The sequence below is a fragment of the Phodopus roborovskii genome, unplaced genomic scaffold (genome assembly GCF_943737965.1).
Source record: "Phodopus roborovskii unplaced genomic scaffold, PHOROB, whole genome shotgun sequence".
Classification (NCBI taxonomy): Eukaryota; Metazoa; Chordata; class Mammalia; order Rodentia; family Cricetidae; genus Phodopus; species Phodopus roborovskii.
The window spans coordinates 32,926,605-32,940,723 of record NW_026126567.1 but is presented as its reverse complement, the minus strand read 5'-3'; the positions used below and the strand labels follow the sequence as shown (position 1 = coordinate 32,940,723).

The following is a 14,119-nucleotide window of genomic DNA, read 5'->3' as shown; positions in this document are numbered from 1 at the left end:
GCCCCACTTGACCACCACGTGCAATGGGATACAAACGCTGACTACTCCCGGGTCAATTTTTCCTTTCTTTTCTCCCGCCCCCCCCCACCTTCCTGGGTCCTGGATTTCCCTCTCACTGGGCTATTTTCATTAGCATCCCCACTTGCTTCTGTTCTCAGTTTCCTTCTGGTCCATCGTCGCTTATTGTCATCGGGATGGTTTCAGGCTTTACCCTAAAGATTTGTCTTCTGTTGACACCTGACCAATGCCCATCTGACTGCTGCCCTTCTCAGTCACTGAGCCTGCTTCATAAAACCCAGGGGAAATAAAACAGCTTTGTCCTTGGATCACTCCACTCCCCCAGAAGCAGGTTACTGCACTGCTTACCACTCCTGAAGACCATATTTCCTTAAGTCGGCTGGCCAGAAGGAAAGCCCTGTGAAGCATCCGCTCCCCATTTCTTGACCTTTTGGTTGTAAGCCTAGCTTTCAACAGCTGAGCCATCTCCCTAGCCTCACCTACCCAGTTCAATTTCCCAGTGCACACAGTCTACCTCCACACCAGCTCCCTAGAGTCCCGTCTGTCCACTGCTGGAATTCTCTTAGCATCCTCATTTGCAGTTCCAACTCAGACGTGTCTGCTGTTCTGTGTCTAACTCAAATACCACATCACAGTCAACATCTCTACTTGAACTTGCCGTTAGCATTATGATGCACTTGTCCCAACTGACCTCTATGCCAGAACTGTGTCTACATAGACACCATGCTCACACGCAGACACCATCACTTAAGGCACATGCTCATGCTCACCAAATGCACACACATGTGTTCACATATGTCCACATAAACACACTCCAATCTTCCACCAAAGTCTCCCATATCAGTCAGCAAACATCACTCCCTGCTAACCAACTGGATACCCCACCTTGGCCTTTCCTTTCCTTCATCTCCAAGTCCTTCATGCTTGATTCCCCAAATATGTTCTGAATGAACTCATTCCTCTTGTCCCATCAAAATCACCATCGTTCTTGGCCTAAACTCCAATACTAGGTTACAAATCCGCCCAACCCCTCACCTTCTCATTTTGCTTCTGTCCCAGTTCTTATACTCTACATTGTGCTTTTAAACACGTGGGCCTGATCCTGTCACTTGTCTTCTTAAATCAGCACATAGAACGAGGAATAAACTAAGGGGGCATGACTGAGAAAATTCCAGAGAAGAGCAACATATCGGCCAGAGGACAGGGAAGGAGCTACATTCCACTTGAGTACACGTACCAAGGCTCAGAGGTTTGCAATCTTAGACACTTTAAGAAAGGCCAGTGTGGCTAGAACAAAGGAGGCAGATAGTTCTGGGACAGAAAGGGGGGAGGGGGCTCTGCAGGACCCTGCGGGACAGGGAAATGCACTTTTGAAATACTTTTAATCAGGTCACCCCCATGGGCCATATGATCCCCCAGGCAGCACCTACACCTGTTTTCATTCCTTTTATCCTCTTCTGGTTCCTGTGTCCAGTCAGTGCCTGCCATGTGGTAGGTGTGGTAGGTCTTCACTGAAAGTATGGAGAACACCTCCAGCCTTGCGGCTGGGTTAAGTGGATGGCGCTGCTCTGCGTGCACTGACTCCCTCTCTCTCCCAGGGCCCTCACTTTACCTCACCCATGGTTTCTTCACCTGGGGCAATCTTATCTCTACCGCATAGTTACTACCTGGGTCTGTTTGGATGCCGGCAATGCTGTCTTTGTGAAACCCTCCTGCATACTATTCTGCCTGGTTTATACTATGTACAAGAACCTTTTGATCAGTTTGTCTTGGGTCCTTGGTCCTTCTTGATGAGATTAACCCTTTGCTTTGCAATTGATGTGTCATGGGTATCATGGAGTTTGCATACAAGTTAAGCATCCCTAACCCTGGAAACTGAAATTCAAACTGTGAACTGCTCCCCAGCCTGGAACTTTATGAGCACCGACATGATGTCACAGTGGAACACTTCACACCTGACCTCATGTGACTCACACTTGACCTCATGTGATTCACACCTAACCTCATGTGACTGAGCCAGGGAAAAACAGGGGCAGCACAGATGCTAAATGGTCTCCCTTCTGGTGTTGACAAGACAGGTGTTTACGCTTGGGCTCCATCCCCAAGATATTTCATTAAGATTGTGCAAGTTGTCCCACTTCTGGAAGAGTATGAAATGCTTGGACTCCAGGCACTTCTGATGATTACTCAACCTACATGGGCCACACCAGCCACATACCTATCCCAGTGGCCCTGGCTGGCACTATAGCCCCTATACTGGTCAGGAGGTGGGTACAGATCAATTTCCTGGCAACATCTGAAATAAATTTACACTGACCAATCAGAGGACCCAAGCACCATCTTCTGCAAAGCTGCATGCCTCCCCACATGTTAGTTGGTCACCTACACAAACAGCCACTTATGTGACCATCCTGGTAGCATGGTTTACTCAGACACTTCGTACCACTTTGTCTTATTCGGGTTTAATCCCAACAACATAAGACATAGAATTAGGGCATATGACAGATTCCTAACAATGAAAAAAATAGGGCCGAAGCTTCATTTGCAGTTGGCTCTCCTATGAGTCATGTGTGCTTGAATGGCAAGTATGGACTGCTGCTGATCCCTCAGCAAAAATGGAAATCCCTGTGGCCACATGCTTGCATCTTTCTTATTTTGCATACACCATCAGGAACTCTTGAAGCCCTCTTCTTTGGATTCAGGTTTGGAAATGGACTTGGTGGAAATGCTGCACCTTGGGGAAAGGCTCCTACCCCTCCCACCTTGCCACATGGATGGCTTTTTTCCCCCACCACCTTGGTCCTCTCCCCGTGCTCTGGTGGCTCTGGTCCTGCTGGCTGGAAAGAGAGCAGCAACCCATGATGCTGGAGGGAGGGCGGGCACCTCACCTCCGATCTCTACTTCCCCTGTGGATGCTGTGAATGCTGTGTTTGCTGCTGCTGCTGCTGCTGCTGCAGCGGCTGCTGCTGCTGTGGCGGCTGCTGCTGTGGCGGCTGCTGCTGCTGCTGCTGTGGTTGTGGTTGTGGTTGTGGTTGTGGCTGTTGCTGTGGCTGAGGCTGCTGCAGCTGCTGCTCTGGCTGCTGTTGCTGGGACAGCATCTTGGCACCGGGCTTGGAACATTCACTATTGTCCGAAGGGCTCTGTTCCTCCTCAATAGGCTGTTGGTCCTGCCTTCGATCACGAGCCCGTCTCCTTTCCAGCATCTCCTCGAAGAATATCTGGCAGCTGAAGCCATCGCGGATGCCATGCTGGGCGTGGTCCAGCAGCGCCTCCAGCGTGGGGAAGACTCTGCAGCAGGCCACGCAGCGCAGGCCATGGTTGGTGGTGACCAGCCAGTCTGGTGGTGCTCGCAGCTCCTGCAAGCAGCAGTCCACAGAGTCCTCAGTTTGCGGGCAATAGTGCTTACAGGCTTCCAGCTCCCAGCGCAGATCTGTGTTGGAGGCCATCTCGAAGGAGGAGCCTTTCCGCCGCTGTCGCTTGATGAACTCAGCCTCACGGATGAGGGGCTTCCTGGTGACTGGCTCGAAGCCTTCATCTGTCTCCCAAGCCACTGCCACACCACGCACAGTCTGCACATGGGTGTACAGGGCACACACGCTCTCGGGTGGGGCATCCTGCTGCTCCTCGCTCCTGCTGGAAGTCCAAGACTGGTACTGAGAATAAGACTGGTACTCCGAGGACGACTGAGATGATAGTGAGCTGCTCCAGCCCAGCATCCCATGTGCCCGGGCTTCCAAGTAGATGTCGTCCTCCGGGAGGAAGGCAGGTCCTGGACGCGGAGATGACTCATCCCTTCTCATGGTCCCTGAGAAGTGAAAGGACAGTTAGTTTCATCAGTGCCCTCAGAAGGCTTCAGTTCATAACTTTCCTGAGAAGTCGCAAACAGAATCATGAAGGCTCTGGAGGCTTCATCAAAGATGACCATAATGCTACCTCATAGGGAGCTAAGGATAAAAGAATGTGTGAACTTAATCAACTCATGTGTGAAAGGCCAGCGGCTGGTAGACTGAAAAGCAGGCTGTGGTACAACCACAGGATGCAATTGGATAAATAAAATGAACCAGGGATGGATATATGCAGAATAGACACAAAAGATAATGTATCTGCTTAAATGAAAGAGGCCACCGCACTATTCCACTTAGAAGACATTTTAGAAAAAGCAAATCTATAGGGACACAACTATTACCAAGAGCTGGAGCAGTGGACAGGACATAAAGGCCCCTTGGGGAACTTTGGGGAGTCATGATAATATCTTGTGCTTTGGCTGTGGCTGCCACTCAAATCAACAGTATCACAGTTCTTTCCACTTCACACATCATGTGTGTGGCACCAGGCTCATAAACCTACTTGAAAAATCAAGAGTGGAGCTGTGCCTCTGCCGATCAGTGAAACCCCAGCTTCTTCTATGTAGCGTACCTCGGATCTCATCCATGGGGCCTCCCATCCACTCTGTGGACACACATTGTGTCCCTGTCACCATGCAAGTGTGTGTCATGCTTTGATTTCTTTAAGGTTCAAAGCAGCCTAAGGAATTTCACCGTTTGGATTTTTACCCAGCAGTTAAAGAAACTGAGGCAAAAAGGATTGCCTGTCTGGTAGAGCCACTTGGATGCAAGAGCAGATCTCATCCCAAAGTGCTACCCATAGACTCATCCTGGTGACCATTCTATGTTAGCTTGCATCCATGTACTACAAAGGAAGGTTTATATTACCATAGGACTTATAGGGTTGACAATTCTTTCAAACACATTAAAATCAGTACTTAAAGGTGAACAGTTACATTCTCATTGACATATCTCCTGAAATAACCCCCATAGAGGCACAACAGCCTAGGAAGTACCAGCTTCCCCTGAAGATCACTTTCTTCAAGGCCCTTCCCCCATCTGCTTTGTATGATCAGCACACCCCTTTGATAACAGCATCAGAGACAAACCTGCCCCTTCCCCATTTATTGACCACCTGGCCAGCACATTCCTGTGCTCTCCTCCATGGACTCTGGGCTGTTCATGTTGATAGTGTTCCCATTGATTGGTTTCTGTTCTCCCCTCGGCTCCATGAGATGGCGTTTCATGACTTCAAACCAGTACCCAGAATCTCAGTGAGGGCTGGTGTGGGCTGTGCTGAAGCCCTCCAGCCGGCCCCAGCCTGAGTGGCCACATGGTCACTAGGATCCTGGCTTTATTCTGTGATGTCATCAGTGACACGGGTCTGTTCTGTGACCATTGGCAAGGCTAAAGTCCCTGCCAGCTTATCAGGAAAGGGCCCCAGTATGAGCTCGTTTTCCTCTGTGATCTTTGCCTGGTGTGTTCGCAGGAACACAAACACAGGCACATGATCACAAGCATGTGTACAAACATAAGGACTCAGGCACAGGAACTGGGAAGGTGGCTCAGAGATTAGCAGCACTGGCTATACAGCTAGAGCACACAGATTTCATTCCCAACACCCATATGGCACCATCTGTAATTCCAGCCCCAGGAAATCTGATGCCTTCTTCATGAAGTGCAGAGGTAAGGTATATGCAGGTAAAACATACACACATAAAATGAAGGATATTCAAACACATAGGTACTTACACAGATGTATGCAAGTATACATACATAATGTATTGCATACATGGTCACTTAGATGCACATGTTAAAGTACACATAAACACACAGACAAGGCACATTGGTATACGTTTACAGTATTCACACCGACATACACACAAGCATATGAGGCACATACTGTCAGCCACACATATCCATACACATGATCTTACACCCTTATGAACTGAATCATGGATATGCACACAGTGGACAGCCATCACCTAACATCAACACGGCCTAACTTCACATCATGGAAACAGTTTATCAGAATGCTTGGCCCTAAAGCATCCACCTGGCCAGTTTAGGCTGCTCAGCACCCTGTGCCACGCTGTCCCTTTCTGCGAGCCTTGCCCACTTCCTGCAGCTTCACTTCCTCTCATCTGCCCACACAGGCTAGAAGCCTCCTCTCCTGGGCTCAGGTTCTTAACCTTGTCAGTCCTTGTCTGTCCCATGATCCTAAGATCTTTGTTTTTCTTGATGACATTAACCATACATCTACACACACAACTATCTTTCCTGTTGTTGGAAACAGGATCTCCCTGCACCCCCATATAGCTGAAGTCAACCATGAATGAGCCCACATTGGCCTCAAACTACCCAACATCCCACCTGAGTGTCCTGAGTGGTGGGATTACTGCCAGATCTAGTCCCTCTTCAAATGCAAACCCTGAGTTGAGATGTCCTTCATCTTTCTCATCATTGATAAAAATATCCCCCCGATCGAGTAGTGTATAACTTGCTGATGCAATAAGCCAACTGAGCAAAATTAAAGTTCATGTTTTAATCTGAGCAAATGCTAGGATGGGCTGGAGGAGAGAGGGGGCGGCAGGCAGGACTTGTGCTAGGCTGATTGCCTAAGTGGAGGGGAAGGTGATTCTCTGAGTCTCTATGTGAGAGGAACCAGTGTGTCTGGGAGCTTCAAGGCTTTTGGGGTGCAGAGAGCAGACAGCTACAGAAGGTAGGTCATGGCTTAGTCAGCCCAAGTATTTGTTGTTTAGTCACTAATTTGGCAAGTACTTCTACAGCACTTGTGAATGCGTAGGACATTGCTTAAGTAAAGCCATATACTGTTAAGCTGGAAGCCTCACCTCAGGTCCATCTCTCTCTTTCCCGACCCCCACCCTTTGGAAAACCCACTGAGCATCAGTTCATCCCCTGGAGGGTATTTAAGGCCCCCCTCCTCAGGAGCATGCACTTCCTGCAGCATGCACATTCATAGTCCTTTGAATTCTAAATTCTCAGCAGTTATAAAAGGTGATGGATTTATGAGAACCCCAATAATACCAAAGCAACCCTAACGTTACCCACACATCCAGCATCTTCCTAGCAAACTGCTACTGAACCAGGAATTCACTCCTGCAGCAAGTTCATAGTGGGAAGAGGAAGCTGTGTGCCCTTTCTGTCCATGTAAGCACAAAGGCATGGCTTATAAGAAACAAAGGGTACCAGCAGAACATTTGAATAGGGTAGAGGAAAGTTAGAACATTTAAGTAAGTAATGCAAATAAGCAACCGTCTGGTGGGAAACAGTACTTAGCCAGTAAATGATCCTGAAAATTTATATTAAGTGCTATAAAAAGGTGAACTTGGGTCTCACCTCATGTGAAACAACTTGAATATTCTTCAAACAGCTCAGAGGCTATGTCTTAATAATAAGTGTGTAGAGAGAAAAACAATTTATGTGCAATTTTGGTGTGACTTTACTAAGTGGTATCTGTCCATTTGAGCACCATGGGTCTTTTTTATTTTAGATTTTTTGTTGCATTTTGTTTATTTATTTTTTGTTTCAAGTGGGGAACAGGGAAAGAGGAAGACATGTGCCATGGCACGTGTGTGGAGGTCAGAGGACAACTTACAGAAATCAGTTTTCTCCTTCTACCTGGTGGCCTCAGGGATTAGACTCAGGTTTCCAGGCTTGGTAGCAGTCGCCTGCCTTTATCCACTGAGCCATCTCCATGACCCTTTAAGAGTGTCTGTCCAGTGGAGCCAGGATGTATCCCTGGTGCACAAAAGGACTTTGCGAACACATCCCCCATGGAGGGATAACTGCCTTAATCTAGAGACAGGAGAGAAGCCCTAGTCCCTACTTCACAGGACCTGTCAGATCTACATGACCCCAACTGGATGGCATTCCCCTACATGTGGAATTGGGGTGGGGGATGGGAGGGGAGGATGGTTAGAGTGCATGTGAGAGGGCAGAGAGGGTAAAAGGGAGAGAAGGAGGGAGGGAGGGAGGGTTGGGGGGAGGGAGGGAGGGAGAGGGAACTGGGATCAACATGTAAAACAATAAATTAAATTTAAAAAATGCTTTGACTCCAAAATTTAAGTTGAAGGACAAGTTACTGGGGAAAAGGATTTCTATTTTTGTTTCCACAGAAAATGAAAAGATGTTGATTCCTTCCAGACTAATGAGGTTTGATCACGCCAGACCACCTGAAACAGAGTACAAGCTAATCCTACATTCAAAACAGCTGGACAAAACAGCCCTACAGACTACAGCCAGGATATCTGAATCTTCTTCGAATCCCCCCAAGACAGCGCCCCTTACCAGCAGGAAGTAGCTTGGAAAGAACGACGCCCAAATTCCCAAATATTGTGTATAAATGTTTGTTTTCATTTAATTGGACTTTGTTATATAAAATTAAATAAAATAAAAAAATAAATATAAAAAAAGAGTGTCTGTCATCACATCCGTGTCTAACAAATCTCTTACTGTTCATAGTGGTAGGTGGTGTCTACCTAGAGTCCCAGCATTTGAGAGTTAGAGTTGGTAAAATCAGAAGTTGAAGACTAACCTGGGATCCTATCTCAGAAAAAAAAAAGCAAACAACAAAGTTTCAAAATGAAACAAATGAGTAAAGGGAATGAACAGGCATTCCCCCCCCCCCAGAATGAAACAGAAAGCTAATAGATGTGTGAGAAGCCATTCCACCTAGCCATCATTAGCCACTTCAAAGCTCACATCTCTACTGTATCAGCCTCTGCTCATAAGACAGAAGACAGGCAGAAGTGAGAAAGACTGAAGTCAGCAAGTGCTGGTGCAGACGAGGGAACAGTCATACCCTATGTTAACACAAAATCTTAACAATTCATAAAAAGTTCAACTCTACCCACGGGTGTCAGTGGGCATGCTCTGCACTGCACATGCTACCATCATGTCAGTGGGCACGCTCTACACTGTACATGGAACCAACATGTCAGAGGGCATATTCCACACTGTACATGCTACCAACATGTCAGTAGGCATGCTCCTCACTACACACGCTACCATCATGTCAGTGGGCATGCTCCACATTGTACATGCTACCATCATGTCAGTGGGCATGCTCCATACTGCACACGCTACCATCATCTCCTTTCTAGGAAAGAATCAAATTGCATTATGTAAAACAGTGCACAGGGAAATACTGATCTCAGCTGTTGCTATCGATAGAGAAAAAAAAAAAGAATAGGAAACATTCAGAGAGCCATCAAAAAAAAAAAAAAAAAAAAAAGAAAGAAAGAAAAAGAAAAGAAATAGTCAAATAAACCACAGTGCAACCATTCCATAATGAGAGCCTTGCTGACTAGCCATCAAACTTAGTGATGATGTCACTTATGTAAAAACTAAATGTGTGCCCTTTTCCATGAAAGTCCCAAATAGCATTCTGTTCTGAATATATGCAAAGACACCAGGAGGGTTTGAAAACAACATACCCCAGTGTGAGCAGCCCCCTTCAGAAAAGAATAATTAGTTGGACTGTGGGAGACTACTTTCCCACAGATGGTGGACTAGTGAATTTTCTGTTGCTATGATAAAACACCATGACCAAAAGCATGACAACCTTAAGGAAGAAAGGATTTATTTTGGTGTGTAGTTTCAGGGGGTCAGAGTCCACAGGAGTTGAAGGCATGACTACATGTACAGCTGGCCGATCACATTTTCATACAGACAGGGAGGCAGAGAGAAAGAACAGGAAATAGACCAAGGTTATATGTGCCCCCGGGCTGCCCTCCTCCAGCAAGGGTCCACCTCTGTGCTGGCTAGTTTTCTGCCTCCTTGACAAAAAGGAATCCATAAGTGAGAAAATGCCTCCAGAAGATGGACCTGTAGGCAAATCTGTGGAGTGTTGTCTTGAGTAATGATAGATGTGGGTGGGCTCAACCCACAGAAGGTCAGTGCTACCCCTGGACATATGGTTCCAAGTTATATAAGAAAGCAAGCTTATCAAGCCATGAGGATCAAGCCAGTAAGCAGTGATCTTGCATGGCCTCTCCATCACTCCTGCCTCCAGGCTCCTGCCTTGAGTGCCTGCCGTGAGGTACCTTCATGATGGATGCAGAAGTATATGCAAAATGAGCTCTCTCTTCCTCAAGCTGCTTATGGTCAAGGTGTTTATCATAGCAATAGGAACTCTCAGACAACCGGAAGGTCCCATCACCTCCTCAAAAAGCCCTCCCAACTGGGGCCAAGTGTTCGAAGCCTACAGGAAACATTTTCATTTGAAGCATCACAGATGCCTACCAGTTTTAGCGTCCATGTTCTTCTTGCATAGTGTGACAGGGTCCTGTATCCTGGGCCAGGGTGCATTCTGTAATTGTCTCAGACAGTCCAGTGTGGAGGAGAGGAGCTTGCCAACTGCCAGCACTAAGCTAGTGAAAGTGGCTTCCTCTCCACCATCCGCACTCTCTTTTCCAGTGGTCCACATGCTTCCAGAGTGCTCAGACCACATGGAAATGCTACACAAATACTCCAGGCAGCAACCACTAGATTCAAGAGTGAGAGTATCTTCAGGTGACCTTGTTGCCCAGCTGTGGAGTGGTCCAGGTAGGGCCCTGGACATCTTCTTGTCCTGTCTGAATTCTCTACCCCCAATAAGTGGACTTGTTTTTTGTGCCGTGCCCTGAACTAGAGGGCAACATGTTTCCCAGCTATGAAGATCCGGTAGGCACTGATTTTTCCTGTAGTGTTTGAGTATGTCTGGATGAAACAGTTCACTGGTCAACATCTGGTTCTGTGGCCTCCCTGGACCCATCAGGGAATTTCAGAACAGGTCACCACTGAGAACCAGTTATCCTGGTTTTCCAGGACAGCTTAGGATCACACTTCTGCCACCTTAGCAGTGTCTCTTTGTCCAGATCCAATACTCCTGTCAGCAAATTCAATACCATTAACCCCATCTCACAGGACACTAGCAACTGGATGACATGATTTATAGATATTTACTTTTGTCTTCAGCCTCACAGTTTCTAGTCAGAAGAATGTTTTCCAGACTTTCTAGTCAGATCCTTCCCTCCTTCCAGAATCTTGTGACTTTTGAAATACCGCCCCTAGGAAGGCACTGTTCATACTTCCTATACATAGGGAGGCTGAGGCACCGGTGGGAGGGTTCTGATCCCCTACATGTGTAAGGCAAGGCGACTTTTCCAGGCTGTCTTAGTGTGGTACACAAGGTTGCTTCCCTAGCGTGCAACTATCTTTCACCTTCACAGGGTCTCTGGACTGTTCCTGTCCATGGAAAGGGCCTTCTGCTTACTCCATGCAGGCACTGAGCAAAGAACACATGCATGGCTCTGCTCAGTCCTCTCCAACCCCATCCCCTACCCCCACCTCAGCTCCAAAGTTTTCCAGCTGGGTCTTCGGTCTTGCCAGGAACCTCCATGCTTCTCTGAGGCAGCCAGGAGGGGTGGTGTGCAAAACCCCAAAAGGCCTAGCACAGCATTTTCTTGAAGCTCTGGCTGTCTCTTAGCCAATGCTCTGCACACATTGCATGTGAGCCCTAAGCCTGGTCCAGAAAGCTTGAAGTATTTTCCAACACTCCTTTCTTCCAAACCCTGCTCCTCCCTGCTTCGGATCATCTCAGCTGAGAAAGAAACAGGAAGCAAAGCAGCCACAAAGATGCAGGAAGCAGAGACTCCACACTTGCCTTGCCTTGCCTTCTAATTCCAGTGGGGCTTGTGCTTCGAAATAAGCTACAGAGCTTCAGATCACCCATCCATCCCACACGACCAGAGCCAGAAATAGCCTGTCCATGCCTGGTGGCCTGGTGTGGCTGTCTGTGCTCAGGCTGTGGTTGTGGAATTTCTGTATTCAAGACACCATGTAAAGGCATTTTAGTGGTGAGGGACCCTTTTTTTCCCACTGAAAGGTAAACACCTCCCAGTAGGGAGTACTTGTGAAGCCCCTCCTCAAAGCAAGACCTAACACCCAAGGAAAAGAGGCAAGTCGCAGCAGCAACAGAAACTGGTCCAGGTTTGGGAAAGGACAAAGCTGGGGAAGCAGTCCCTTACAGTGAAGGGATTAAAGATGCCCTCATCCTTGTGTTATATGGACAAAGAAAGCGCCAGGGTGATCAGACAAGTTGAGGGTCCGCAGAGAAGCAGAGAAATATTGCCCTTGGAGCTGTTGTCTATTGCTTCTCCTGAAGTGCTTTTTCCTTTTTTTTTTTTTTTTTTTTTTTTTAAATGAATTTGTAGACCCACATGGAAAAATTCAGTCACTTAGCAATGTAGCAGCAAGAGTCTGGTCTCAAAAGGCAAGCACGAGCAGAAGGCACTGAGTTTAGCTTTTGTCCTTCTGGTTTTGTAACTGGCTGTTCCCTGAACACAGTTTGTTGGAGGTCTTAACCTTTGGGTTCCTACATAAGCAGCCTAGACTTGCTCCCATTAGGAGCAGGGAGCAGCTGAACCCTCAGGCAAGACAAGTCCCAGCCAAGAGCCTGCCTCCCTCCTGCTCGCTCAGCTGGAGCAAAGTGGGAACTGATATTTAATGAGGCTGCTATGAGCAGAAAATCCTCTCTCTAACAGCGGGACTCCAGCACGCACCCACGTGACCCAGGAGCTGGCACCCTGCAGCTGGCCACACCCTCTGTGTGTTCTTAGAGAGTTGCACTGGAAGCCCTAGGGTAGAACTGTCCTCCTCAGCCAGGCCTCCAGCTCCCGGGCTGTGGTTGCTAAGTTAACTGCAATGATCTTGGTCTTGGACATGAGAGCCCAGAAGGCTGACTTGGTTAACTTCCAAGTCCTTCTGTGCATTGTGCTTGCACCCTCGGCTCACATCCAAGGCATATGGGTGGTGTTGCAGGAAATGATCTGAAGTGACGGACTGCCCCTGTCCTTCCAGCCCCAGAATCATGAGTCAATCCTCTGCTTTCAAAGATCTGCCCTAAGACGGGTCTGTTCTCACACCACTGTTTCAGAGACAAGGTGTAATTGCTTAATGAGTGGGAGAGGGGTCCCACAACTCTGTCCCATCCCCAGCATAAAACTCCAAAACTCAGTAATGCAGCAGCATGGAATGGAAAGGTCATGAAATATCCACCAGAAAGTTCCCCAGAAAGCCATGTGAAGCCAAGGCTTAAGAGCAGAGCATGAAGCAGGCTTTCAAGGGTGCTAATTGTCAGCCAACTGCACCCTCTGCAGTGTGATAGGACTGGCTAGGCAACAGGCACACCACCACTCTTGTAAATCCTGCTCCTTAGCGAGTCTGATTCTCAGGCTATTAGTTGCTACAGGTGCTCAGCATATTCATAAGGCAACCAATTTAGGGATTGGGAAACGGCTTCAGATGGGCAGAGGTGGGCTCTCAGGCATCCATAGCAACAGGGATGGGGGGGGGACCAGATCAGCCCCTCCCACCCATCTATCTGTTCACCTGCACCAACCAGCACCATTAAGAGGAGAAAGAACCCTAGCCAATGCTGTAGACATTCAGCTTTGTTCACATGGGGAAAGAGAGCTGCTCAGTCCATTTTGTGTTGCTGCAACACATATTTTGTAAGCAAAAGAGGCTTGTTTGTCTCACGAGTTTGGTAGCTGGAATCTGAAGAGAGAGCATGGTGCTGCCATGTGCATCGTATAACACAATAAAGAGAAACTGCTGCCTGGGGGCTGGTGGTCTCACTCTTTAAGGACTCCTGTTATCTTAGGATTTTAGAATTCACACATCCATATGGTGCGTTTTGATGAAATCCACCCTCGTTCCCTCCACTCCAGATTGCCCACCGTGATCTGATCTCCCACCAGTAAATATTTCCTCCCAACCTCAGGTGCTTTTTTTCCTGTTTGACCAACTGAATCCACTCAGTGCTGCCAGTGTGTGCATGAGTGTGGGACCCTCTACTGGAGCACGGGGGAGGACCTTCAGAGGCTGTTGTCCCTGAAGAAAACTGTCTCTCCCGCATTGTTTGCCGATGGTTCCTCAGCTAGGGATGGGATTCCATGAGCGCCCCCACCTCATCCATCCTGGGATTTTGGCTGACTTGGTCTTGGCAGGTTAGGGCACAACTTAGCTGCAGTTTGGAGACCCTGATGGTGATTGGAACTCATCAGTGGCTGCAGTTTACTTCACTTTTGGTTGTTTGTTTCTGGGTCTTTTTTGTTTTGCTTTGTTTACTTTTGGTTGTTTCTGGGGTACTTTTTGTTTTTGTTTTTTTGCTTTGGTTGTTTATTTTTGGTTGTTTCTGCCTGGTTTAGGTGCCCATCCTAAACAATGACCCTGTGTGATAAATTTTTGTTTACTTAAGAAAATAAGCA

The 14,119-nt window shown here is 47.6% G+C and overlaps 1 protein-coding gene across 1 annotated transcript; it reads right to left on the bottom strand.

Annotated features, from left to right (window-relative positions):
- Positions 1–2,915: 2,915 nt before the first annotated feature.
- Positions 2,916–5,187, bottom strand: Fam170b (family with sequence similarity 170 member B). Its single transcript, XM_051202596.1, has 2 exons — positions 4,978–5,187; positions 2,916–3,823 (listed from the first exon to the last, which is right to left on the bottom strand). Exons 1-2 carry the CDS (start codon positions 5,087–5,089, stop codon positions 2,916–2,918), a joined length of 1,020 nt encoding a protein of 339 aa, XP_051058553.1. The 5' UTR covers positions 5,090–5,187.
- Positions 5,188–14,119: the final 8,932 nt, after the last annotated feature.

What these genes read in the sequence shown, in the direction of transcription:
- Fam170b (XM_051202596.1), bottom strand. Translation starts at nt 5,089, where the DNA reads ATGAAACGCCATCTCATGGAGCCGAGGGGAGAACAGAAACCAATCAAT. An exon ending in CACAGGAATGTGCTGGCCAG is followed by an intron (nt 3,824 to 4,977) that starts GTGGTCAATAAA and finishes TTCACTTCTCAG; the next exon opens with GGACCATGAGAAGGGATGAG.